Below are 25,108 nucleotides of genomic sequence, written 5' to 3'. Positions count from 1 at the left end.
CACAAGTTGAGTGTAGAAGCCATAGTTTGATTACTAAAGCAGCATTCACTATGTAGGAAGTTGACATCGGTTTGAGATTCAGCCTGGACAAAGTGGCTTATGATAGAAAAGCTTATATCTTTCAGCTAAAAATATTTCCAAATGAAAATATGAAAGTAAAAATGATATTGGTTGCTTGAATACATTTCTGTATAAAATGTATTTATTGTTTATAAAACATGGCTTTATAAAAAAAAATTTAAAAAATAATAATAAAAGCTAAGAACCCATTCTTTGGTACCTGTCCCCCTCTCTCGCTAGCGTCTGATAAACATTGAACATGTGGGGAATCTTCTCAGTAGACACTCTTTAATATTGGAGCGTGTGGAAGAGACAGGGCGCCAGAGTAAAGCGCCCCCTAGTGAAGCGCCCCCTAGTGAAGCGGAGTCAATTCATTTCCACAGCCCGTTTGTCATTATTATTTTCGTTAAATTGTATACTGCTTAACGCAGTAAGGCGTGCTTATCCACGCCGATATAAAGTCATTCTCTGGTTGCGGGTGTTTGTGTGAACATTATCCTGGTGTTTGTCTTAAGTTTCATGGCTCTGTTTCAGAGATTTCTCTGCTGACCGGACGTTACTTAACACAAAACCGGAATCACACCGCTGCGGTATCTCAGCCATTTTTGTTGTTAGCTCATCTTTATACGAAGCGTTTCTTTACCACTCTCTGTCTTTACGAGGGTTTTACTCCAGCGGCGTCGCAGGGGACCGTAAGTATATCGCCTTGTCTTCTTTATAATTCTTCCGAGATGGAGCATCTACTCGCGTTTTCACACGGTGCTCTGTGTGCTGAGTTTTGAAGAGGTAGCTGGAAGCTGCGGTTTAGTTAACGCTGCTGCTAAAGGCCTTGTTTTCAGCTTGATGTTCACTCGCCGAAACTGGCTTTGAATCCGCCAACTTCTTGTTCTTATTTTCAATTCCACCTTAACGCTTTGTAACACGCTGTGTTCCAGAAGTGGCGCCATTTAAGGTGGAACAGAGAATTCGAAAAAGACGTAGTGCTAGGTGAATAAAGAGCAAGTGTGTGTGTGCCTCGTTTCCCTCGTCTGTCTCTCTGCCTCTTAATCACTGCAGGGAGCTTATTATTTTACTGTCAACAGGAGAAACATTAAGACTTTACATTAAATGTTGTTTTTTTTCACCCTTCGGCTTTTTATCTTGGTAATAATTTCCTAACCCTAGCTGAGTGCCAGCAGGTGTAGCTTTAGTATCACTACCTGTGTATATTAGCAAATGGTTAGGCGTCCTAATACACTGCCTTTCACTATCTCACTATGTGCTGGAAAGTAGCGATGGGATCAGTTGTGGGGCAGAATAATTAAATTGAGGGAACGTTAGCCTTATTTCCTGCTTTGAGGTTCTGTTGTGTTTGTAGTACATCGTCAGTGTACAAGCTGTAACTGTGTACTTAGGCTACCTCGAGTCAATCGGGACTCATACTTTCGCTAATAAAAACAGCTGATATTTAGTGTTAGCTTGGTTATACTAACAGTAGTATTTAAATACATTATGTATCTCTGTCATGAAATATTACCATATTGCCCACCTGTAGTTTAATGGCTTGTGTGATTGATTTATAAAAACATCATCTGGTTCAAGAAAACAGACCGTTATTCAGTTTAAATTCTGTCATTCACTGGTACATTCTTTAAAGTCTTTTAAGCTGAAAGAGGCTGGGGTTTGTGATGATCTAGATATCTGATCACATATCATACAAAATATATTTCGGCCAGGTACAACATATGACTGCATTTTTTTCCTTTTAAACTCTGGCTGTATGCAGATTATTATTATTATTATTATTATTATTAAAGCTAAGTAAGCAGAGTGCATTTTTGCAGGGCCTTGATGATAATGATAATCTGAAATAAATACATAATTGTTAGTCCTGCTGAGATATGCTTCCACACCAGAAGTTTACACTGGTTGTGATGCATAGGCAGCCTGCTGATTGGAAAATTGTCAAATAAACTTAAAGTATAATTTTGATTAGTTTTCACAAATTCTGCTACCAAAGTGGAGATTTAAACTATCATTTATGGGGGTTAGAATTGCTCATATGTGAAAAAACTAAATGACAAAAGACTACAGTGCCTCTAAAAGCTAAGGAGAATGTTAAGGAAAAATACTACAGAAAAAAGTTTTTTTTTCTTATTTACCTCAATTTATCCATATTAAACATGACATGGGTAACCATATAGCCTTTATATTTGTGTTGTTTTGTATAATATATAGAAATGGTTGTTTGTTTGTAGATGTTGTAACCCTTGATTCTCATCAGCACTACTTCTGTGTGTATTTCAATAGCCCTTGCAGACATGTCTGATTTCATTGAAAGCGAGGCTGAGGAGTCTGAGGAGGAGTTTGAAGAGAAGGATCTGAAACCTAAGAAGACACAGAGGTTTATGGAAGATGATGATGGTGAGGACTATGCATTCACACCTGCAAGTGACAAGAGACCAGTCACTTCCTATTAGGGCTGTGCGATATGACCAAAATTTCATATCCCGATATAAGGCTCCACATATCCTGATAATGATAAATATCACAATATAACTGGGGTGACGTACACATGAACACTGTGTGTAAGAGCTAATATAATTTTGCTATTGTAAACGCATGGTGAAAATGTTCGTGTGCAGCTAAGATCCTGGCAGTGGCAGTATTTAAATGCTTAGGTATTTATGGATTACTACTGTGTATTTAGAAGAAGAAGAGGAGAATACAGAGGATCAGGATGAACATGGCAATCTAAGAGGGTTTATTGATGATGGCAATGACGATGAAGAAGAGGAAGCAGAGGTGGATGGAAATAAAAGTGGAGGAGAAGACAGTGACTCTGGAGAAGAAGTTCGTCGACGACGCAGGAAGCGTGGTATGTACCCACTGGATTTGAACCACGAAATAATCCAATAATGTACCTTTTTATTTTCAGTTTCAGAAATACTTTATTGATCCCAGAGAGAAAATTGCTGCTGTTACAGTTGCAACCGTTTATGTAAAGAATAAACACTGTAATAATAATTTTTAAAAAAGAGAAAAATTAAAACAAAAGAGAAATTGAAACAAAAAAAAATTTTTTTTAGAGCTTTACAGGCTTTATACCAGAGCACTTTTTATTGCTTTCTTTGAGTATGATGATGTGTTTTTGTTTTTCGATTTTAGTTTTTGATGATGGCCTGGATGATGATGATCTTGATCTTATTGAAGAGAACTTGGGAGTCAAAGTAAAGAGGAGGGTAAGTCACCTAAAATATTTCTGTTGTTACTACAAAACCCAATTCTAACATTTTGTAAAATACTTTAAGAAAAACAATCCTTGGTCTGTTAATTCCCTTGAACCTCATTTAACTGACATACACTCTAAAGATTTCCAGTGATTTCACTGAACATCTTGATTGTATTTTGTAAATGTAAACACGTTTAATATTTGATGCCTACAACATCCACCAAAAAAGTTCAGACAGAGCCATGTTTATTACTCAGTCACATTTAATTTAATTACACTGTTTAATCATATGGGAAAAGATTATTAAATTTTGCAAGTGGAATTTCTGCCCATTTACCGCTGGGTTAACCAAAAGTTCTCCACAAGGTGCTGGCGCACACTCATTTAGGAACTGCTCGTCAAAGGACTCTGATTCAGTGCTTTATGTCTATAAACACTTTTGGGATTTATTTACCCCATTGGAATTGTTCTGATTTTAATAGTTTTTATTTTTTGTGTTTTGTTTTGTTTGTTTTAGGAAGTGTAAACTAACTGCTTAACGTTAATGAAGGTTTCCCTTTGAATGGGTCATTGTTTTAAATGGCAGAAGAGTTAAACATTTTCGTGTTTTATGATACAGAAAAAGAAGTACTCACGAGTGAAAACAATGGATGATGAAGGGGAAGATGATGAAAAAGACCTAATTGCAGATGAAATCTTTACTGGAGATGGGGATGGAGAATTGGAAGAAGGTGAAGCTGTAGAAAGACCTCAGCCTGGAGATGATGATGATGAAGAGGACGAAGAGGAGGAGTCAGGTAAGAAATATCTTTCATAAATATTCTGACAACCCTAATTGGTGCCAACGAAGGTGGGAATTATGCTTTTGTTGTTTGTGCAGTATATGGATATCCCAGTCTGATTTGCAAGAGCATATATGTATATATTTAATTGTAGAGCCTTTGTAACTGTTAGCCTAGTCATAACCATGTGACTGTAATCCAAAATGTGTATTTGACTGGCATTTTGTCTTTTCTCCAGACATTGATGATTTTATCGTGGATGATGATGGACAGCCCATTACAAAAAAGAAGGGAAAGAAATTTACAGGATACACAGATGCGTAAGTTAAAATGTGTTTCAGTATTTTTTTTTCTGGGTGGTGCAGGGATCTAATTGTTGGCCCTATAGTTATGAGATTATCAGTTTTACCTTGGACAGTTTTTGGTTTTGTAGAATGGGTGTATCTGCATCACACCTGGTTTTTGCCAGTTCTGGTCTGATGGCACTGTTGGACATCATCCAAATTCAAAAGGAATTAAGCATGATGTGCCTTTTCATCTGCTGCCCTAAATTTCTTTGGCTGACAACTGTGTATAAGGTCCTCAACTTTGCCCGGTTCTTTGTGCTATATCAAAATAGCTTGAACAGCAGCCTAGTCTGCTCAATAGGGGCCCCCATTTGGATGCAGTAAAACTACCTGGTTCCTTATTGCTGTGCACATGTTATATGGCAAGAGACATGAAACTGTCTTCAACAACCTCAACATTTGTTTTTGATTTTAGCAGTTACTGAACCAGTTTTAAGCTTCCTACACAGTTGTTTCTGTTTCAGTTAATGACAAGGTTACAACCTACAGATGAAGTTGATTGGTTTATCAATCAATTTATTGTAAACTGACAAATATAAACTATTGACACACGTTTTTGAAAACATTCATACTTTGCAGTATTTTTTTCCACATCTGCAAAAACATCTGCACAGTACTATATGCATAATTTTTTTTTATTAGCCATTTGAATGTTAGTATCCTGACATCTACATATTTGAAAAGCTGATTTAGATTTCTGAATTGCCTAAAGAAAGTCATGAAGGTCTTGTGGATTTGTCCTGTTTGTGCTATAATCTATTATGTCCTTCTGCAACCTCTGCTTCGTAGTGCTTTACAAGAAGCTCAGGAGATTTTTGGTGGTGACTTTGACTTTGCTGAGTTTGACACCGAGGCATACGATCGTGCCGAGGAAGAGGAAGAGGACCAGGATGATGAAGCTTGGGATCGACCAAAGAAGCAGACTAAGAGGAGAGTGGGCCGCCGCAGCATTTTTGAGATTTATGAACCTAGTGAACTGGAGAGCAGCCACATGACTGACCAGGATAATGAAATACGTTCGACAGATATGCCAGAGAGATTTCAGGTTTGTATTTAATTTGGTGAGATCATTCAAATAAATATAATAATCTTTGAGTGAATCAAACACATTGTGAGTAATGATTAATTGCAAATCAGAATGCAATGGTTTTTTTTTTTCTTTGGGTAGAGCCAAGCCAATGAAAGGAAATCATTCTTTTTACTTGATTCTAACATTTCATAGTAGTTTTTATGATATTTGGTTAGAACCTCATCATCAGATGAACAAATGTGTTAGGGAGAGAGTTAACATCAAACACAACGATGTACTTACATCGCTTAATAAAACCACTAATACGTTATTTATTTTTGTCTGTGATCTCTAGTTGCGTGCTATACCTGTGAAACCTGCTGAAGATGAAGAGCTGGAAGAAGAGGCTGAGTGGATCTACAGGAATGCTTTCTCCACACCAACCATTTCTATGCAGGTTTTAATCAGTTTCTGACAGATAATTTAGCATTATGCATGAGTTTCCCAAATTCTTGTGATCTTACATCTTCTGTATGTGTTTAAAATCCTCATTTCTTTTTCATTTGGACTATGTTCTAGGAGAGCACTGACTATTTGGATCGTGGAACCACCACAAATTTTAGCAGGAGAGGACCCAGTACTATTGCGAAGATAAAAGAAGCACTTAACTTCATGAGAAACCAACACTTTGAGGTAGGATTAAACATCTCAACATATAACATGTAAAAATCACTTTGGAGATTACCTCTAGAAATATTTAGATGCAGTTTGTTGAAGCCTGTTAAATAGTTATTTGGCCATTTTTTTTTACTTTTCATACTACACAATGTTTTGAGCCATGTCTAGGGTCCTGCCTTGTGCCCAGTGATTGCGGGTAAGCACCTGACCCTCCACAACCCTGAACTGGATAAGTGGACACAGACAGTGAAACGATGAATGAACAAAGAACAAATGGAAACCAAAAGGCGCACCTGCCTCTTAAGCTCAGTGTTGGGTGTCATTGGGTGAATTTGGCCTTTACATAGCATTAAAATGTCTTCATTAAACCTTCATTTTTCCAGGTTCCATTCATTGCCTTCTACAGGAAGGAATATGTGGAACCAGAACTCAACATTAACGATCTATGGAAGGTGTGGCAGTGGGATGAAAAGGTAAGTCCATCTCATTTTATACCATTCATCTTTCTTATTTGTGCCTTTGGAATGCATAAATGATTTACAAAATCCTGGTTTATTTATTTGTGCCTTTTTCTACAGTGGACTCAGCTTAAAACACGCAAGCAGAACCTGACACGTCTTTTCCAGAGGATGCAGTCTTATCAGTTTGAACAGATCTCAGCTGACCCAGATAAACCGCTGGCTGATGCTGTTCGTCCTCTAGACACAGCTGACATGGAAAGGTAGTGTTCCTACCCCACAGCAAATTGAATATTTTCACGGTTTTACTAAGAAGGTATGATAATTTAAAAAATATATTTTTTATAATTTCTGAGTTTTACAGTGGCTTGCCTTATTAGTCAAATTTCCCACCTGGCTTATTTGTAGAGTTAGCATCTTTTGTCAGTTTTCTGTATATAACCACTGTTTATTATGACAGATTGAAAGATGTCCAGTCTATGGATGAATTGAGTGATGTCTACAACCACTTCCTGCTCTACTATGGAAGAGATATACCCAAGATGCAAAATGCAGCCAAAGCCACCAAGAAGAAACTGAAGAAGATCAAGGAGGTGTCTGAGGAAGACGGTAAAGCTGGTTTACAATGGGTTAGGCTTTATTGTATTGTATGTTCTGAACAATGGGTTCAGTTGTATATTCAGAGGAGCTGATGCCAGGTCACTTTATGTTATTAGGTGAAGAAGCTGAGGTGGAGGAGGAAGAGGAGGAGGAAGAAGAGGAGCAAAAGGGACCAGATCTAAAACAAGCTTCCCGCCGAGACATGTACAGTATCTGCCAGTCTGCTGGACTTGGTATGTCAGTCTTTCCCTAACTTCACTTAAGAGGGACGTCCTGTTTCCACGTATTAACACAAATTTGAGGGGTTGTAATGAAAGGCAAGAAAACAGAAGTAGCTTCTTGAAATTACATTTGTAAATTTGTAAATGTGATGTCACCTGCAGAGTTGATCAAATATGGCAGGTTTCTGTTTTCTCTGGTGTTGTAAGGGTTGCTTTTCCTTGTTTTGCTGAACCTTGTTTAAAAATAACAGTGACCCTGAACTGGATAAGGGGTTACAGACAATGAATGAATGTTTATGAATCTGAGATTTTAATTTTTTGCTCTTATATTTATTATTTCTGCAGATGGACTGGCCAAGAAATTTGGTCTCACTCCTGAGCAGTTTGGTGAAAACTTGCGTGACAGTTACCAGAGACATGAGACTGAGCAGTTCCCTGCAGAGCCCTTGGAATTGGCCAAGGACTATGTATGCAGGTAAGAGAACACTCCTTGGAATTTGTCCAGATGAGCTTGACAGAAAATATGCAGTCAGATTAAACTATTCAACAGTATCTCCCAAAACAACAAAAATCACTTATGCTTTTTGGTAGAGGGTTTTTTTCCTAATATTCTGTGGGTGTATTAAATAGTTTGTTTGTATATACAGCCAGTTTAGCACACCAGAAGCTGTCTTAGAGGGTACACGCTACATGGTTGCCATGCAGATTGCCCGTGAACCTCTTGTCCGGCATGTGCTGAGACAAACCTTCCAAGAAAGAGCCAAGATCAACATCAAGCCTACTAAGAAGGGCAAGAAGGTATTTGCTCATATATACTGTGTACAGTGTTAAAATTAAACACCAAATAGGAATGCTCTTGCAAATATGTTGATCTTTTCTGGCTTTGCCTCTTTTTTTATTTATTTATTTATTTATTTATTTTTTCCTTCTTTCCTCTTCCCCCTTCTTCTTTAAATATGCTCTACCACATGCATATCCACAAGGAAAGGGTATCTGTAGATTAGCAACTTTTCAGTCCCATTAGACTCTCATTCAAATTGTAATTGTCTTTTAGAATATTTGTTTTATGTGATTGTTAGTTATTTTTATACGTCAACAATAGACAATAGTATCTGCTTGTGTTTCTCCCTACTTAATTTTTTTCTTTTAATATTTCTCTTATTCAAGATTTACTGTGTGGTTTCTTTCTGTTAGATGTGTCATTGGTTTTCCTTCTTTTCCCAGGATGTTGATGAGGCACACTATGCATATTCCTTCAAGTACCTGAAGAACAAGCCTGTGAAGGAGCTGAGTGGTGATCAGTTCCTAAAGATGTGTTTGGCAGAGGATGAAGGACTGCTCACTGTAGACATCTGCATTGACCTGGTTGGAGTTAAAGGGTAAAACCATCCTGCCAAGCCATTTGTGTTTAAACCATAGGCAAAGGTTTAATAAGACCAGATTTCATGTTCATTGTAATTTGAAAAAGAAAAGCATTGTAAAATGCTTTATTCTTTAATTTGTCCATTAACATTTTTTATTGAATGTATTCCTTGATATTTGCAGGTATGGGGGTGATCAGACATACTTTGATGAGATTAAGCAGTTCTACTACAGGGATGAGTTCAGTCACCAGGTGCAGGAGTGGAATAAGCAACGAATGTTGGCCATTGAACGTGCCCTCCAACAGTTCCTCTATCCTCAGATGGCCAAGGAGCTGAAGAATAAACTTGTTGCTGAGGCAAAGGAGAATATTGTCAAGGTTAGTTTGAACAAGCTTTATAATCAGTTTTTGAATATGTATATCACCATCAAATTGAAATGGTTCTTGATTTCCATTTTTTTGTCATACAGTCATGCTGCAGGAAACTGTATAACTGGCTAAAAGTGGCTCCATATCGTCCAGACCAACAGATAGAGGAAGACGATGACTTAATGGATGAGTCTCAGGGCAAGGGCATCCGTGTGCTGGGAGTGGCTTTTGCCTCTGGCAGGTACAAACTACTCATAACCACCAGTCAACAAGCCCAAACCCCCATTTCAGTCTAACTTATTTCAAGTATAGCATCTTATAGGTTTGGTGAGGATTATGTTGTTCCCTTGACACACATGCATCATATAGCTATATATTTGTCACTATCGTTTTGTAAATACTTTTCTGTCTGTTTTAACATAGAGACACACCTGTGTTCTGTGCTCTCATCAATGGTGAAGGAGAGGTTGTGGACTTCCTCAGACTTCCTTATTTCTTGAAGAGGAGGAATGCGTGGCGAGAAGAAGAACGAGAGAAAAAGGTTTGACAAAAATGAAAATTTTCCTCAAGGCATATTTGGCATTATGTTTAAATATTTATCAAGACTTATCTCTCCTCAGCTTCAAGACATTGAAAATCTGAAGAAATTTCTTCTCAGTAAGAAGCCTCATGTTGTGGCTGTTTCTGGAGAAAATCGGTAAGGGCCTGCCAATCACAAGCCTTGATTAACCTAACAAGCTGTGTAGCTTTTCAAGTTATGGGCTATAAATCATTTGAAATATGAAAAGACTTGCTCTTACAATTTTTAGCTTGGTAACCAATATTTGCCAACATTGTTTGTTCTTTCCCACTTCTTACTGTGCCTCATATTTGACACTCAACCATTGATGGCAGATCCTTTAGTGCAGCTGCTCCCAGTCTTTGGAACACTTTGCCTCAATCTCTCCATCTCTGTTCTTAGCCGTCTTCCTTTAAATCTCTATAAACCTTTCCTCTTCTCTTTATCCTTGTTATTTTTTTTCCTCTCCCCCTAACACTGTAAGGCATCCATGAGTGTGTGAAAGGCGCTATATTTATTTATTTCTTGCAGGGATGCTCATATGCTGATGGAGGACATCAAGCGAACGGTTGCTGAGCTGGAACAAGACTCTTCTTTGCCTGCAGTTGGGGTTGAGCTGGTGGATAATGAATTGGCTACATTATACATGAACAGCAAAAAGTCTGAGGTGAATTTTTATTACTGGCTCATGCTTAAATCATTTAAAGTTTTAGGATGCATATCAAAATCCTATGATTCTAAGCATTTAATTGAAGTAAATGATTTTGTGCTTACAGACTGACTTCAGGGACTATCCACCCCTCCTGCGTCAAGCTGTGTCTGTGGCCCGCAAGATTCAGGATCCCCTGGTAGAGTATGCCCAGGTGTGCAGCAGCGATGAGGACATACTTTGTCTCAAATTGCATCCGCTTCAGGTACTGCACTGGCTTTTTTTTGGTATATTTTAGTCTAAATAATATAGATCTCTTAAAGATTGTAATTTCCTGCATGTCAATCTTCAGGAACATGTGGTAAAGGAAGAGTTGCTAGGAGCTCTGTACTGTGAGTTTATTAACCGAGTGAATGAGGTTGGCGTGGATGTGAATCGAGCCATTGCACATCCTTACACGCAGAGTCTGGTCCAGTATGTTTGTGGTTTGGGTCCAAGAAAAGGTTCGCATCTGCTCAAGGTAAGCGTCTCTTCAGTATGTGAGGTTATCCTACAAAACATGGACCAATTCATTCACTCACTGTCTTAAAAACTTGATGAGGGGTTAAGCTGACCTGCCTCCACATTTTTATTTCTAGATTCTGAAACAGAATAATACTCGTCTGGAAAATCGAACTCAGTTGGTAACCATGTGTCATATGGGACCTAAAGTTTTTATTAACTGTGCTGGCTTTATCAAGATTGACACTGCTTCTCTCGGAGACAGGTGAGTATTCATAATTGTGCTGCTGATCATTTGCTTGCTTTGTTCCACTGGACTTTCCATAGATATTTGGCTGACTTTCCTCTCACCATGTAGCACGGATTCCTACATCGAGGTTCTAGATGGTTCTCGTGTGCATCCTGAGACTTACGAATGGGCACGTAAAATGGCTGTAGATGCTCTGGAGTATGATGAGTCTGCAGAAGATGCAAACCCTGCTGGAGCTTTAGAGGAGATCCTGGAAAACCCTGAAAGGCTGAAAGATTTGGACCTGGATGCTTTTGCAGAGGAACTGGAAAGACAGGTGAGTCGCCCATTTTGCACCCATTCACATTTTCTTGCATTAAGCCAGTGATCTAAGATGCTCAGTGATATGTTTAATCACAGGTCCAGTCTAACAAAGCCAGTCCTTTTGAGACCTACACTGTTGTGTAAACTGCAGGATGATAGTCTATTACGTTTTTTACATTTCTTTGTTTTCTGCATGTCTGCAGCATTGTCTATCACTCAAACTTTATAATAAGTACTTTTTTTCTCCCCCCCACACACCAGGGTTATGGCAACAAAGGAATCACATTGTATGACATTCGTGCAGAGCTCAGCTGTAGGTACAAAGATCTCCGAGCACCTTACAGACCCCCCAACACAGAAGAAGTCTTTAACATGCTTACCAAAGAGACTCCTGAGACCTTTTATATCGGTAGGCACTCCACCACCAATCCTGTAGAACTATATTTGTGATCTCGTACTACATATTTTCATATTTTGAGTGACATATTTGTTCATTTTTTCAGTCATTTTCCTGGTTTAGATATTTTTTTCTCATTTTCTCTGCAGGTAAGCTGATCACCAGTGTTGTAACTGGCATTGCTCACAGGCGGCCTCAAGGGGAAAGTTATGACCAGGCCATTCGTAATGATGAGACTGGGCTTTGGCAGTGTCCTTTCTGTCAGCAAGACAACTTCCCTGAACTCAGTGAGGTGAGGCACATTTTTCTTTGACATTTGGTAATTAAGCTTTTTTTTTTTTTTTTATAAAAAGCCATCACTTAAACTCCATGAAACTCCTCTCCTACATGCCATTTAGATGAAGAGAGATATTTCCAAGGGAAAAACGGACCTTTATTTTAAAAACAGCCTTAGGTATAACTCTACACCTTTGCCTTATTTCAGTATGTGTGTATTCATGAATATATTATTAGTCCATGCCTTTCCAACCATGTCTCATTTGCAGCTAGAATTTAACAGCTCACCTTCAACTCACCAAAATTGTTGTTTATGTTTTCTAACATACAGTTGGTAGTAAAATAGCAAATGTTATTATTGGAGTAATTCAACCATACATGTTGAAACAGGAAATGTCGCCTTCAAAAGTGGGCAGACCACTGTGACCAACACACACACACACACACAGTGCAGATAGAAAAGTCACCTCTGTTGACCTCTCTGCTCTTTGAGACTGTTATATACAGTACCCATCAAAAGTTTGGACACATCTTATTAATAGTCTGTATCAGTTCTACCTCTGCACAACACAAGTTGTGGTCTCAAACACATTAAGAACGCATGCAGTTCTACAAATTAATTCTTGATGAGGCCACAGCTGTTCGCTGAAAACCATTCCAGGTGACGATCTCATGAAGTTGATTGAGAGAATGCCAAGAGTGTGCAAAGCTGTCATCAAAGCAAAAGGTGGCTACTTTGAAGAATCTAACATAAAAAATATTCTGGTTTATTTAACACTTTGGTTTACTACATACATGTGTTTCTTCATAGTTTTAATGTATTCCATATTGATTTAAACTGTTGAAAAAAGAAAAAACATTAAATGAGATGATGTCCAATGAGTGGCGCGGGGCACGATCCTCTGAGATATATATATATATTAATTTTTTTTTTTTTTTTTTTTTTTTTTTTTTTTTTTTTTTGAGAAATCTGTAAAGATTCCAGTTTCTGTTGCCTACTGAACGTAAGCAAAAGATAGTGACAGACTTGAGCATTTTGGATTGTATTGTAAAAAGTGCAAAGTGAAATCAAGAAAAACAAGCCAAGATCAAGCTTGAGATATACTCCGGAGCCCAGAAGGACTAGTCCCAGAGCCAAAAATAGAGAGAAACTAAGCGAGAATTCTATACACATGAACACAATATAGAAGGAAACACACGGCTGAAGGAAAACATGGCGGTTCTTCACATCATTAGAGTCCTAAAATACAGTTTAACACGAGATTACACAGCACCTGCTGCTACAAGCGTGGAGAGCCGCTGTGAGCACCTGCCCTAAGCATCACACTGTTTTCACATGTAGCATATTAAAGCACAAAACTGATACTTAAATTGAAGTCATCACTTTTTTTTTCTTTCTTTCAAAATGCCATCAGTAATGCCTCGGTTTTCTCATAAATGTATAATTGTGTTTAAATTGTTCAGTTTAGGCCCAGTTATTTGTATTCTCTCTATACTTATTAGTAATTATTCTAGATAGTTTTGTTTAAAGAATGCAAATTTCCAGTATAAAAAAAGCAACAAAAACATGCAGAAATTCAAGCAAGATTTTGCCTAGTGCCCCCAAAATGGAGGAAAATCCATGGGTGCACATTTTTATTTGTGGTAAAAATCATAGGTGGTTCATAATGGTTGATTTTCTTCTCAGGTCTGGAATCACTTTGACAGTGGTTCTTGTCCAGGTCAAGCTATTGGTGTGAGATCTCGTCTGGACAATGGTGTCATGGGTTTCATCCCTACAAAATTTCTTTCCGACAAGGTGGTTAAGCATCCTGAAGAAAGGGTCAAGGTGAGGGCATTTGTTTTCAGATTGAAATGTAGGCTTAATTTTTCTCAATATTCAACAGATAAATCCCGGACCATTATGTCACCAGTAAGGTACTATTGGATGTCAGGAATCTGAGCATTTATGGCATTATATTTTATTGTTTGGCATTCAACTATGAATGTCTTAACTAACATCTTTTCTACTTTTCTAGGTTGGAATGACCGTGCATTGTAGGATCATGAAGATTGATATTGAAAAGTTCAACGTGGACCTCACCTGCAGGACCTCAGATCTGGCAGACAAGAACAATGAGTGGAAGCTTCCCAAAGACACCTACTATGACTTTGATGCTGAAGCTGAGGATGTCAAACACGATGAGGAACAGAAGAAGAAACAGCAGAGAACTAGTCAGTACTCTAACCTTAAATCCTTGCATTACACACAAGATCATTTGAAGGCTTGCTATCCTTTTGATCATGCAGTTATTACTGAATTTCTTAAGCCTACAGATTGCTGCAAATATCTAATTTAACGTTTTGGATTTGCCCTCATCTTTTCCATAGCTTATATCAAGAGAGTTATTGCTCACCCATCATTCCACAACATCAACTTCAAGCAGGCAGAGAAGATGATGGAAACGATGGATCAGGGTGATGTAGTCATCAGGCCTAGTAGTAAGGGAGAAAACCACCTGACGGTCACCTGGAAGGTAGCAGATGGCATCTACCAGCATGTGGATGTACGTGAAGAGGGCAAAGAAAATGCTTTCAGCCTGGGACACACACTTTGGATTAACAATGAGGTGAGCATTCAAAGAAGAAGAGCCTTTGGTTTGAGTAATATTGTTGCTCTGAGATCCAGTGCTATATGTCCTGTGTCTGCTCATCCACTCAAAACTAGCTAAGAGTTTGACATTTTTGCTCTCAAAGACAGAATTTACCAGCCAAGTTATTAAATATTGTGTTCATTTACCTGATCAGTGATTAAAGGAAATTGTTCTTTAATTTATTATTATTGTTAATCTATCCATATACAGGAATTTGAGGATTTAGATGAAATCACAGCTCGTTATGTGCAGCCCATGGCAGCATTTGCTCGGGATTTGCTTGGTCATAAGTATTTCCAGGACTGCAACAGTGGAGACAGGAAGGTGTGGTATCTGCCTTGGTTTTTTTAATTTTTTTAATGACTTTGGAAATTCTTTTATTATAAAGTGTTTGTGCCTCCTCGTATTTTTTTAAGAAAATGGAAGAGCTCTTAATAAGGACCAAGAAAGAGAAACCAACATTCATCCCCTACTTTGTGTCAGCCTGCAAAGACCTACCAGGAAAGTTCCTTCTGGGATACCAGCCTAGAGGGAAGCCAAGGTAAGCTTTAGTTAGATACTGCTTCACTTTACAATGGGGCAATGTATGTGCCTTACATTCAGTTTATGAGAAATGTATTACAAATTTATTTGAAATAATTTGTCTTGTCTGTCTACAGGATAGAGTATGTGACCATCACCCCTGATGGTTTTAGGTACCGTTCACAGATATTTCCCACAGTCAATGGTCTCTTCCGCTGGTTCAAGGACCACTACCAGGAGCCTGTTCCAGGTAAGTGGAAGATGCAGGGTTACCAGTATTCTAAGATTTTCTTATTAGAATATTGTTTTCACTGTTTATTTTAACACTTAATATGTAGATGTATATTTTTGTGTTTTCACATGTCATTATTTGTCTCTGTCTGAAGGGATCACACCAAGCAGCAGCAGTAGAACACGAACACCAGCGTCTGTGAACGCAACTCCTGCCAACATTAACATTGCAGGTCAGTATTGCATCATAAATTGACTACACTTTCAATTTTTTTTTTTTTTTACTGATTTATCATCATCTGAGTTATTCTCTTTTTTCCCTCCCCCTCTTTTTCAGATTTGACTCGGGCAGTCAATGCTCTGCCCAGAAATATGACGTCCCAGATGTTTAATGCCATTGCTGCAGTAACTGGGCAGGGCCAGAATCCCAACACTACTCCAGCCCAGTGGGCATCCAGCCAGTACGGATACAGTGGCGGCAGCAGCGCAGGAGGAGGCGGCAGCAGCAGTGCATATCATGTATGCTGATCATAAATCGTTATTTGCTTGATCACACTTGCACATTTGATCTTAACAATTTCCTGTGTTATTACTGTCTATAGAAATAACTTGCATCTCACTCAAACTGAACCATCAGTCCATTTCTCTTTTGTTGACCTGCAGGTGTTTGCCACGCCGCAGCAGCCTATGGCTACACCTATGATGACACCCAGCTATTCCTACACCACCCCAGGCCAGCAGCAGGCCATGACCACACCACAGTATCCCAGCAGCACACCACAGTCCTCCCATGGCCACCACCAGCATGCTTCTTCCACCCCATCCTCTTCCTCATCTAGGGTTCGGACACCACAGCCCAAGTAAGTGAATACCCAGTACTCTAGGCCTAATTTCACTAGCAAAAGATGCGATTTAGTGGAAAAAGCATTTTAAATGATATTCCTTCTTGATTTCCCCTTGCTTTTAACAACTGACAGTTCTCTTTCTTTTATGGGGCTGCTGGACAATAGGGCCCATGTTTCCCACATTTCTTTAGTGTTTTACAGTCTTTCAGAATGAAGTCATTACTGTAGGCATTTGTCCATTACCCATATTGATATTAAAAAAATTAATTAAAAATAGATAAATAAAAATAAGCTACTCTGTAATCACTGATTTCCAGTCCACGCTTTTAATATTAATTACAAAGCCAGTTAAGCAGGGTAAATATTTAGGAAATAATGCTGCAATTCAGCTGAAAAACACTCTTGTTGCCTCATGGTGAACCATGTGAAAGTGTCAATATTCTTTCTGGGACAAATACGTTATTTAATTTTACTGATGTATACTGTATATCCATATTTACTCTTTGCTGAGATGAGTTTCAAATTGCACCCAGTGCCATTGATCTTAACACTTTAGAACTCATAACCTTTTTTTTCCCCCTCTGAACTATGTTTCATTTAGAACGAGCACCCATACAGCTGTGGATTGGGGTAAAATGGCTGAGCAGTGGCTTCAGGAGAAGGAGGCAGAGAGACGGAAACAAAAGACCCCTAGAATGACGCCCCGACCGTCGCCAAGCCCTATGATAGAGAGCACGCCTATGTCCATTGCTGGAGATGCTACACCCCTGCTGGATGAAATGGACCGATAGGAGGCATCTACATACCATTTCTCTCTTAATCTACCCCATTAACCTACACATACTGACACAAACGCACCAAAAAAAAGGAAAAACTCCTCCATCTTTGTCATCTCCATGTCTTTATTGGTGTCTTATGCTCTTTATTGCAACACACTCACTCTGCTCAAAGTGATTAATTTTGAGAAAATGGGTCATTCATTGATAATTGTGTGAGAGACTTATGACAAACTGATTCAGGAAATGGACCTGTGTAGAAAAAGTCAAGAAACGTCAATTTTTTTTTTCCTTTTTAGACACAAGTGCATGCAAGCACCATCCTTTTTTCTTTATTATTTTGCTTTTAACAAAAACTAAGACAAGACTTTGAATAAAACATGAATGGTGGATGGTCTCTTGCATTGCTGATGGTGTTGAATGTTTGTGAGCTGGCTAATACAAACCAGCACCTGTATTAAATGTGCATTTGAATGGAAGGCTACCACATACTTCAGTAATCCTAGACACAATAAGCTTTTTGTATGTATTTATCACAATAAATAAAACAGAATTTCAATATAAAACATTAGGTTATAATACACACACAATGAATAATGTGCTCCAGATCTCCTGTCACCTTCAGGGACAGTAGTATCTCCCCTTGCTTGATTCACCCTGTGGTACAGTGTGCTATATTCATCAAAAAAATAATATGAAAAGCTCAGTATTGATTTAAGAGGAGGAAACGTTTTTAGATACCAAATATAAGGAAAAACAACACGTTTTAAGGGGGAATGATTGCTATGAAGGCAATTTAATACCAGAAGCTTATTAGATATTTTGTGGTTGTTATCTCTCTTTGACTTTGATGTATCAGTGTTTGTGAGGCAGGTACACCTTTCGAGGTCATTAGTGGAATCTCTGCTCTGAATTTAATATGAATTAGAATTTTTTTTTAAATTTCTATTAATATTCAAATGTGGGTAATTTTGGCTTGTCTCTTCAGAGATTGAGATTTACATTTTAGCCAGGTGCAAACCTTGTTTCCTTGTGACCATGCATTGTTGTTTTCCTTTTTCCTCTGAATTATTTTTCTGCTGGCACAAGCATATTGTTTTTAGCTTCATCACAGTTCAATAATAGTTTGTATCTTTTCTAACACCATACGTACACTGGCATAAATGCAAGAACCTGTAGTTGAGCATAAACAGAATGTGCCCTGATGCGATATTAAGTTCTTTATACTGTGACAGTCCTCAAACCTCATTATAACCTCAAAAACATTATAAAACATAGTAAATCCTTTATCTACTTAGGTTGAAAATGCATTTTTATAGTTTACTTTTTCTCTCTCCCCTGAAGCTGCCATGTAGGCTAGTCATTCTTTTATACATTTGTTGTTCAGTTCTGGAAAATGTATTTTTGCCCAGTCATGTGATTTGTACAGGGGTCCTACCATGCGACTGTAAGTGTGACCTTGATTGCGAGAAATGAATGCAAAAGAATGTGACTGCTTTTAAGTGTCATTCACTCCTGAGATTGCTTTCATTTCTTTCTTTCATAAAATTTTCAAATGGTGAGTGGCTCGATGTCTTTATTGAAGTGATCCTACAGCCCATTGAGATTTGAAAGTGCCACCACAAAAAAAATGTGCTACAGCAAGACATGGACCTGGGATACACTGCAATTTTTACATAAGGCAAAACCTAAGACGAGAGGGCAAAATTTCCTCTACAAGCTGCTTAAAACATGTCCTACTGAAATAGGATGATGATTCATATATTCTGTATAATGTTTTCATAAATTCATATCATTAATTGTATTTTATACAACTACAATCAAGTGTATCCTGAAATGTCATAAACTTATTGGGTCAAATTGGTGTAATTGAGAACATTTAAATCCACTCCCTAGTATAAATAGCTAATGCCTGCCATTACTTTCCAAACATTGGGTGCACAAAACATCCACATGTTTAGCTCCTACTCCCAAAATACATGGAAAGTGCTAGTATATATCGTGCCTGTGGACAGGAGGACAGTTTGGAGAACCATTGGAAAAAAGATTTTATTACAGTTGGAATCTTCCAATAGTCATGTCATATGCACTGCAGAAAATATCAGTATTTGATATGATTTTGACATTATTCCCATAATCATTGGTATTACATTCTCATACTTGGAAAGTGGCTTGTCGATTTTAGACTCCATCTAAGGACAGACGTGTCTTACGCATGAATGAAGGCCTTTGTTTCACTCACTGAGTTTCGCTATAACTTGGTTAATTTTCAGTCTGAATGAAACTTCTCTTCCACACTCTGGAAAACAAGATGACGGTTTTGTTCAGTCTGGGAATTCAGTGATTTCACATTGTTGAAGTACTGGTCATGTGTGCTGGCATATGTATAATATTATCTGAAAAAACACATGATGCAGCTGAAAGAACAAAGTGTTCACTTAAGAATCTCCCCATGAAAATTGCTCAGAGGGCACTTAAGGAACATTTTGTGATCACATGGACGGCTAAAACACAGTGCTCCAAAGCCTTGAGCACTACAGCAAATGCTATACTACCACAATTTTAATATAAGTCCATTAAACAAATAAAATTAGTGAAATCATTTTTAAAAAGGGGAAATCACTCATATTGGCATCCTGTATTTTGATAGATAATCAAGAGACCTTGTAAATCATGTACTGAATCTGAATTATATGCCATCCACCCCCGGTCAAATATTATATATCTATATGTTCTCAGTACTGGGCAACAGTCATTCTTAATTTATTTATTTTTAAATAACAGTACAATTCACTTATTTTTGTATCAACAGAACAACATCAAAAATAATGAGCAATTAAACGTGATGATTTTTTAGTTCTTAACGTCCACTCTGTATTATAACTTATATTATCTTGCAGTGATTTACAGGGATATTATTCCATACCTCCAAATTTACTTGAAATTTTCATATAAGTGCATATTCTGTTTCTCATAAATCAAATAATCCCCATTATAAATTTATACTCATCAGCCCCTGAAACCAGACTCCACATCACGGGTGGCCTGTTTCATGGTTCAAGTACTTCTCTAGTTTTTCTATATATTGCCCTCTCTCAGTAACAGCTTCTTGACTGTGACACATCCTTTCAAACCCATGTTGTTGATTTTTCTTCTCACAAAGATGCACAGAAATGGCTCTTTTCAGATCTGAAGCAGTAGTGGCAGCAGTATTGGTGCTCTATGGTAAGTCTTGCATCGTTGTTAGGAGTCTCACTTGTTTGTCTTTTAATCATTTTTGAAAAATCATTTTTACATTTTTAACTGGACTATATCTCAGAAATAAATCAAAATATTAATAGCTAAATGTGCACTTTAGCTGCAAACTGATTTTTAAAAACCTTAAAAAGTACTGTGAACTAATGTCTTTATTTTGTATTGTTTTTGAATACTATGTTATGAGGATAATTGTGGAAGCCATAGTTACCTACATTTCTTTATATTTGCTATTTTTCTTTATATTATTTACAATCAAATGATCATTCTTTTAAAAATAACTGATAAAAGATAGCCCTGTGAAGGACTGGCGTCCCCTCCAGGGTGTATTCCCGCCTTGCGCCCAATGATTCCAGGTAGGCTCTGGACCCCCCCGCGACCCTAAATTGGATAAGCGGTTACAGATAATGGATGGATGGATGGATGGATGATAAAAGATAAATACTGTATTTCTGTTCTTTAAATCATCTTTCTCAATCCTCTTTCTGAAACTGTGTAACATACTTTTTTCCTGTGTAGTGAAGCTCAGAGTCAGGTGATGATCTTGTGTGTCCTTCATTGTCTAATGCTCTCACACAGATTCAGCTTTGATGTAGGCTCTTTGTTCTTTGACACAGTGAGTGAGCCAAAGCTGAGCAGTCCAGTGCAGTAGTAGTAGGTCAGGTTTTACATGGCAGTATATGATATCCCTGAGCCACTGAGCTGACCTGTGACTGTCCTCATTCCCCAAAATTCATTCACAGTTCAGTCCTGCTCCTGAATTCAGTTACAGCAGTTGGCACTCTTCCTCTTCTTGAAGTCATTTTGATTGTCAGTGATTTCTATAAAGAATACAGTTAATATTTTAGGTGTCATTATCAGTAAACAAAGAGTGTACTTATCAAAATTTATAAAGTGTATTTGAGCTGATTTTTACAAAAAGTTCTAAAGTACACATTTCTAACTCAGTACTCAGGACCTCAGTTGAGGTTTTCAGATCTACAGGACATATGTGACGTTATATGGCCAAATGCCTCAGATACCTGCATGCCCATTGTTCCTGAGGAAATTACATTATCCACAAGGAGTTTGTGGTGCTTCTAGCAAGTTATCTTATTTCTTACTAGAATAATTATTTATGAATTATATTATTATAAATGATTTTTCTTCAGGTTTGAAATATATAGGGGAGGATTTTGGGAGAGGTTCTGGATCACCGTTGCATTACCAAAGGACTGAATGGTGCTCTATCACTCCATAGAACACATTTCCACTGCTCCATGTCAATGATCAAAGCATTTTAAAATCACTTACATGAATCCTGCTTTATAACACTGATATAATCATGGCAAAAATATTTTGACAAATTGTATTATTCACTAATATTACCATTACCACTACCTGTCATGTCATGATGTCTGCTGTGATGTGTTTATGTCATATCTATAGGTCTATCCGTGTTATGTAGCAGGGTTCAAGTAAAGTGTTACTGAAAAATCATTAGTCACAATCTTAATGAAGACTTGGCTAATGGTTAAATTACCTAATACCTATGCTAGTTAAGGCTAAAATGTCACTTACTGACAATGTCGCCTGCTTGTCTTGTATTCTTCTTTTCCAGTTCAGCTAATACAGCGGCTTCAAAGGTAAGAGAGGCAACCCGAAGAAAAAGTCGCCTCACACTCTCTCCTGTGGATAGAAAAAAAATAAATGGATGAACTTCCCTATGTTATATTATAAAAAATATCTATATGGTTATTAAAGGAAATCATAAAAATGAAGTGACCTGTCCTACCTGATAGAGCAGACACAGCCCAGTACTCAGCCTTTATCTCTTCTGAAAGCTTGATGGCTTCCCCTTCCATTTGGGCCAGTAGATCTGGATGCTGGTAGAAACAGTTCAAATGAGCTCCACAATCAAATATGAGATTTATTCATTCATCCATTGTCTGAAACTGCTTATCCAGTTCCTGGTTGCAGTGGGTCTGGAGCCTACCCGGAATTACTGGGCACAAGGCAGGAACACACCCTGGAGGGGGCGCCAGTCCTTCGCAGAGTGACACACACTCACATATTCACTTGCACACTTTTGAGTCACCAGTCAACCTACCAACGTGTGTATTTGGAACGTGGGAGGAAACAGTAGCACCCAGAGGAAACCCAAACAGACAAGGGGAGAATACACCAAACTCCTCACAGGAGCGGGACTTGAACCCACAACCTCCAGGTCCCTGGAGCTGTGTGATTGCGACACTACCCGCTGCGCCAGTGTACTACTCAATATGACATTAAGACATTTGGAAATGAACTCACACTCTGGTCCTTCTTGGTCCCCACAAGGAAGAGCAGCACACTAGAGGGATCATTGTCTATCATGGCATCTTCCAGCCACTGTCTGCAGTGAAGAGTTGAGGGTTACGTGAGATTGAACAGATCTGCTTACACGGCATTCATTTAAGCACCACAAAACGTTTAGGTGCATCTAATTTAATAAGCATACAAATGTACAGCATCCTTATGGCATACCTGGCATGGTCCAAAGAATAGTAGTTGCTTAGATCAAACACAACTATGATGGCTACAGTTCAGAAAAAGAAGCACAAATAGTTTTTATGAAACCAACCATGCACATCTCTGACATCCAAATCTCAACATTACTGAGCATTACTACCTTGAGCCCCCCTGTAGTAGGTGGAAGCAATGCACTTAAACCTCTCCTGACCTGCAGTGTCCCACCTAAACATACAGAGCAAACATTCTTTAAAAGAACTGTTGGTGAATTATAACCTGAACTACACCAAATTTATTTTATAATATCATATATTTTTTATTCAATTGCATTCATCTTATATTATTAACCTGTTTTGTATTTATTTTCCTGCACAGAGAAACATGACTCACAACTGCAGGTTAAAAGGCACGCCCAGGACCTCAAACCTCTCCATCTCAAAGTCCACTCCAATAGTGGCTTTGTAACCTTTGTCAAATGAGTCCTTACAAAACCTTAAGGCAAACAATTAAAAAATTATTACAAACACAAACCTCTCAGCATCATTCATAAGTCCCTTATTAGAAAGATCTTTATAAAATACAGCCTATGTTGTAGTTATAACATTTACATAACACATTTATCATTTTATATTATTAATAAATATTTTTATATAACAAGTTTAATGTTATTTATAATATATATTTTTAAATGACACATATAGTAGTTATGTTAATAAAACACTTTGGAATGAAAAGTTCCAAATTGTTCCAAAATAATGAAAGATATATTCACTCATGGGAGTCTAAACTTTGATGGGCTCTGTCTAAAATATAAACATGATTTTTACCAGTTAATTTAAGATTTTATTTTCTAGTGCTCAATGATGTGACTACTTTTTCTTTCATATTTAAATTTGTAAAACACCTACCTATTAATTAAACATGTTTTTCCCACTCCAACATCACCCACAACTATGACCTTGGCCACGTTAAATCTGCAGAAAAGCACAATGAAAAAAATTATATTATTTCTGAAGTATTCATTTTGCACAGGAATATTGAATTGTAACCAGTGTAGAGTAACCAATCAGAGTTGGTTTTAGGAACAGGACTTACCCCATTGGATCTGACATCTGACCCAGACATGTTTGTTGAACTGTAACATTAAATGTGTCTTTGGTGTGCAGTGCAGCATCTTTTGTGAAACACTAAACAACATTTAAAAAATGATTGGTAGGCAACCTATAAGAGCAGTTCCATAGACTCAGCCTAAGCACAGAAAAAACAAAAGTGGAGCAGTGAATCACCCCTGGCACTGCTGTTTAGTTCATGTCTTAGTTTATTCCATGTCCAAGAACTGAACCATGAACTTTCAAAGATATTTGCCTTATTCATGAATAAAGCATTGTGTTCTGTAACAGTGATTAAACATAGTCATGCACTAAAGCCAAATAGTGTTAACAGTGACTTTTGACGGCTAAATTTTTTTTAATGTAAAGAAACAAGGGCTCTGTTCTTGTATGTGGACGAAGCCTAGTCTTCAACTACATTACAATGCCAATGGTTTTCACCACTAAGTCTGTTTTTTCAGGATTTTGCCTGCACAAATAGAAGCTTTTTTCAATAGGCACTGTCTGAATATTGAAAGGAAAATAAAATCCAGGGTCGAAGCCTGAAAATTATATGTAGTCTGGGTTTAGGCTTAATTTTCACTATGTCACACTGAAGAAAAACAGAGAGTTACCAATGGCAGTTCACAGATGATCCTGTCTTCTCGTATGGGTGGCAAAGAACTCATTGTTTTTCTGTTTATACTTGTGCTATCAAAGCAAATTAGAGAACAGAAAACCGGTTATTAACACCCTGCATGTATTACAAACATAATCTCCACTTAAATGCAATCTTATCATTCTCATCATTTCATTATATTGCTTACTACAATATATATTAAGATGATTTATCGATTATCCTTACTTTTAGATTAAGTATAATTTTATCCTTACATTAAATCATAGACTCAATAAAACCATAACTACAAGAAAAGGAATTTGAAATAAAATATGTTTATTTTAAGAAAATAATAAAACATCAAACAACTGTAATAAATGTTTATACCTCATAGTGTAACAGTAAATAATTCATTAGAAGTGTGGAAAACAATACATACCAGTTTGTTTGAAGATCTTCCTAAATTCCACAATATTTAACCACTCATCATTAAAAAAGGAACAGGATAGGCTAGATGTACTGCCTCTGTTGATGGATTTATATATAGTTTAATATAAAATTTGTTGAATTCATTTTCTAAAGCGTCAAAAGGACACATCTGTCGCGGTGTGGAACC

The 25,108-nt window shown here is 37.6% G+C and overlaps 2 protein-coding genes across 3 annotated transcripts; one reads left to right on the top strand and one right to left on the bottom strand.

Moving 5' to 3' along the window:
• Positions 1–510: 510 nt before the first annotated feature.
• On the top strand, positions 511–18,617 carry supt6h (SPT6 homolog, histone chaperone and transcription elongation factor). Of its 2 annotated transcripts, none has more exons than XM_066645745.1 (37): positions 511–752; positions 2,350–2,463; positions 2,753–2,917; positions 3,208–3,281; positions 3,891–4,068; positions 4,292–4,373; positions 5,190–5,445; positions 5,765–5,866; positions 5,989–6,102; positions 6,471–6,560; positions 6,666–6,808; positions 7,006–7,154; positions 7,262–7,378; positions 7,712–7,841; positions 8,014–8,164; positions 8,591–8,745; positions 8,912–9,107; positions 9,200–9,339; positions 9,522–9,639; positions 9,719–9,795; positions 10,189–10,324; positions 10,434–10,571; positions 10,659–10,826; positions 10,945–11,072; positions 11,166–11,373; positions 11,622–11,769; positions 11,907–12,049; positions 13,721–13,861; positions 14,052–14,247; positions 14,404–14,642; positions 14,877–14,990; positions 15,083–15,207; positions 15,326–15,438; positions 15,575–15,652; positions 15,757–15,938; positions 16,083–16,279; positions 16,866–18,617. In XM_066645745.1, the coding sequence occupies exons 2-37, from the start codon at positions 2,361–2,363 to the stop codon at positions 17,053–17,055; spliced, it is 5,184 nt and encodes a 1,727-aa protein (XP_066501842.1). In that variant the 5' UTR covers positions 511–752; positions 2,350–2,360; the 3' UTR covers positions 17,056–18,617. The 2 variants fall into 2 exon arrangements, with proteins under 2 accessions (XP_066501842.1, XP_066501841.1); XM_066645744.1 differs by having other exon boundaries at positions 2,750–2,917.
• A 1,326-nt stretch (positions 18,618–19,943) lies between these two features.
• On the bottom strand, positions 19,944–24,566 carry rab34b (RAB34, member RAS oncogene family b). The gene is made up of 10 exons (XM_066646423.1): positions 24,509–24,566; positions 23,881–23,972; positions 23,694–23,759; positions 23,176–23,277; positions 22,946–23,010; positions 22,801–22,852; positions 22,588–22,669; positions 22,070–22,160; positions 21,856–21,963; positions 19,944–21,116 (listed from the first exon to the last, which is right to left on the bottom strand). Exons 1-10 carry the CDS (start codon positions 24,560–24,562, stop codon positions 21,058–21,060), a joined length of 771 nt encoding a protein of 256 aa, XP_066502520.1. The 5' UTR covers positions 24,563–24,566; the 3' UTR covers positions 19,944–21,057.
• Between the last annotated feature and the right edge of the window lie 542 nt (positions 24,567–25,108).

Source organism: Hoplias malabaricus, chromosome 15, assembly GCF_029633855.1.
Source record: "Hoplias malabaricus isolate fHopMal1 chromosome 15, fHopMal1.hap1, whole genome shotgun sequence".
Classification (NCBI taxonomy): domain Eukaryota; kingdom Metazoa; phylum Chordata; class Actinopteri; order Characiformes; family Erythrinidae; genus Hoplias; species Hoplias malabaricus.
This window is presented reverse-complemented; position numbering and strand designations above follow the sequence as displayed.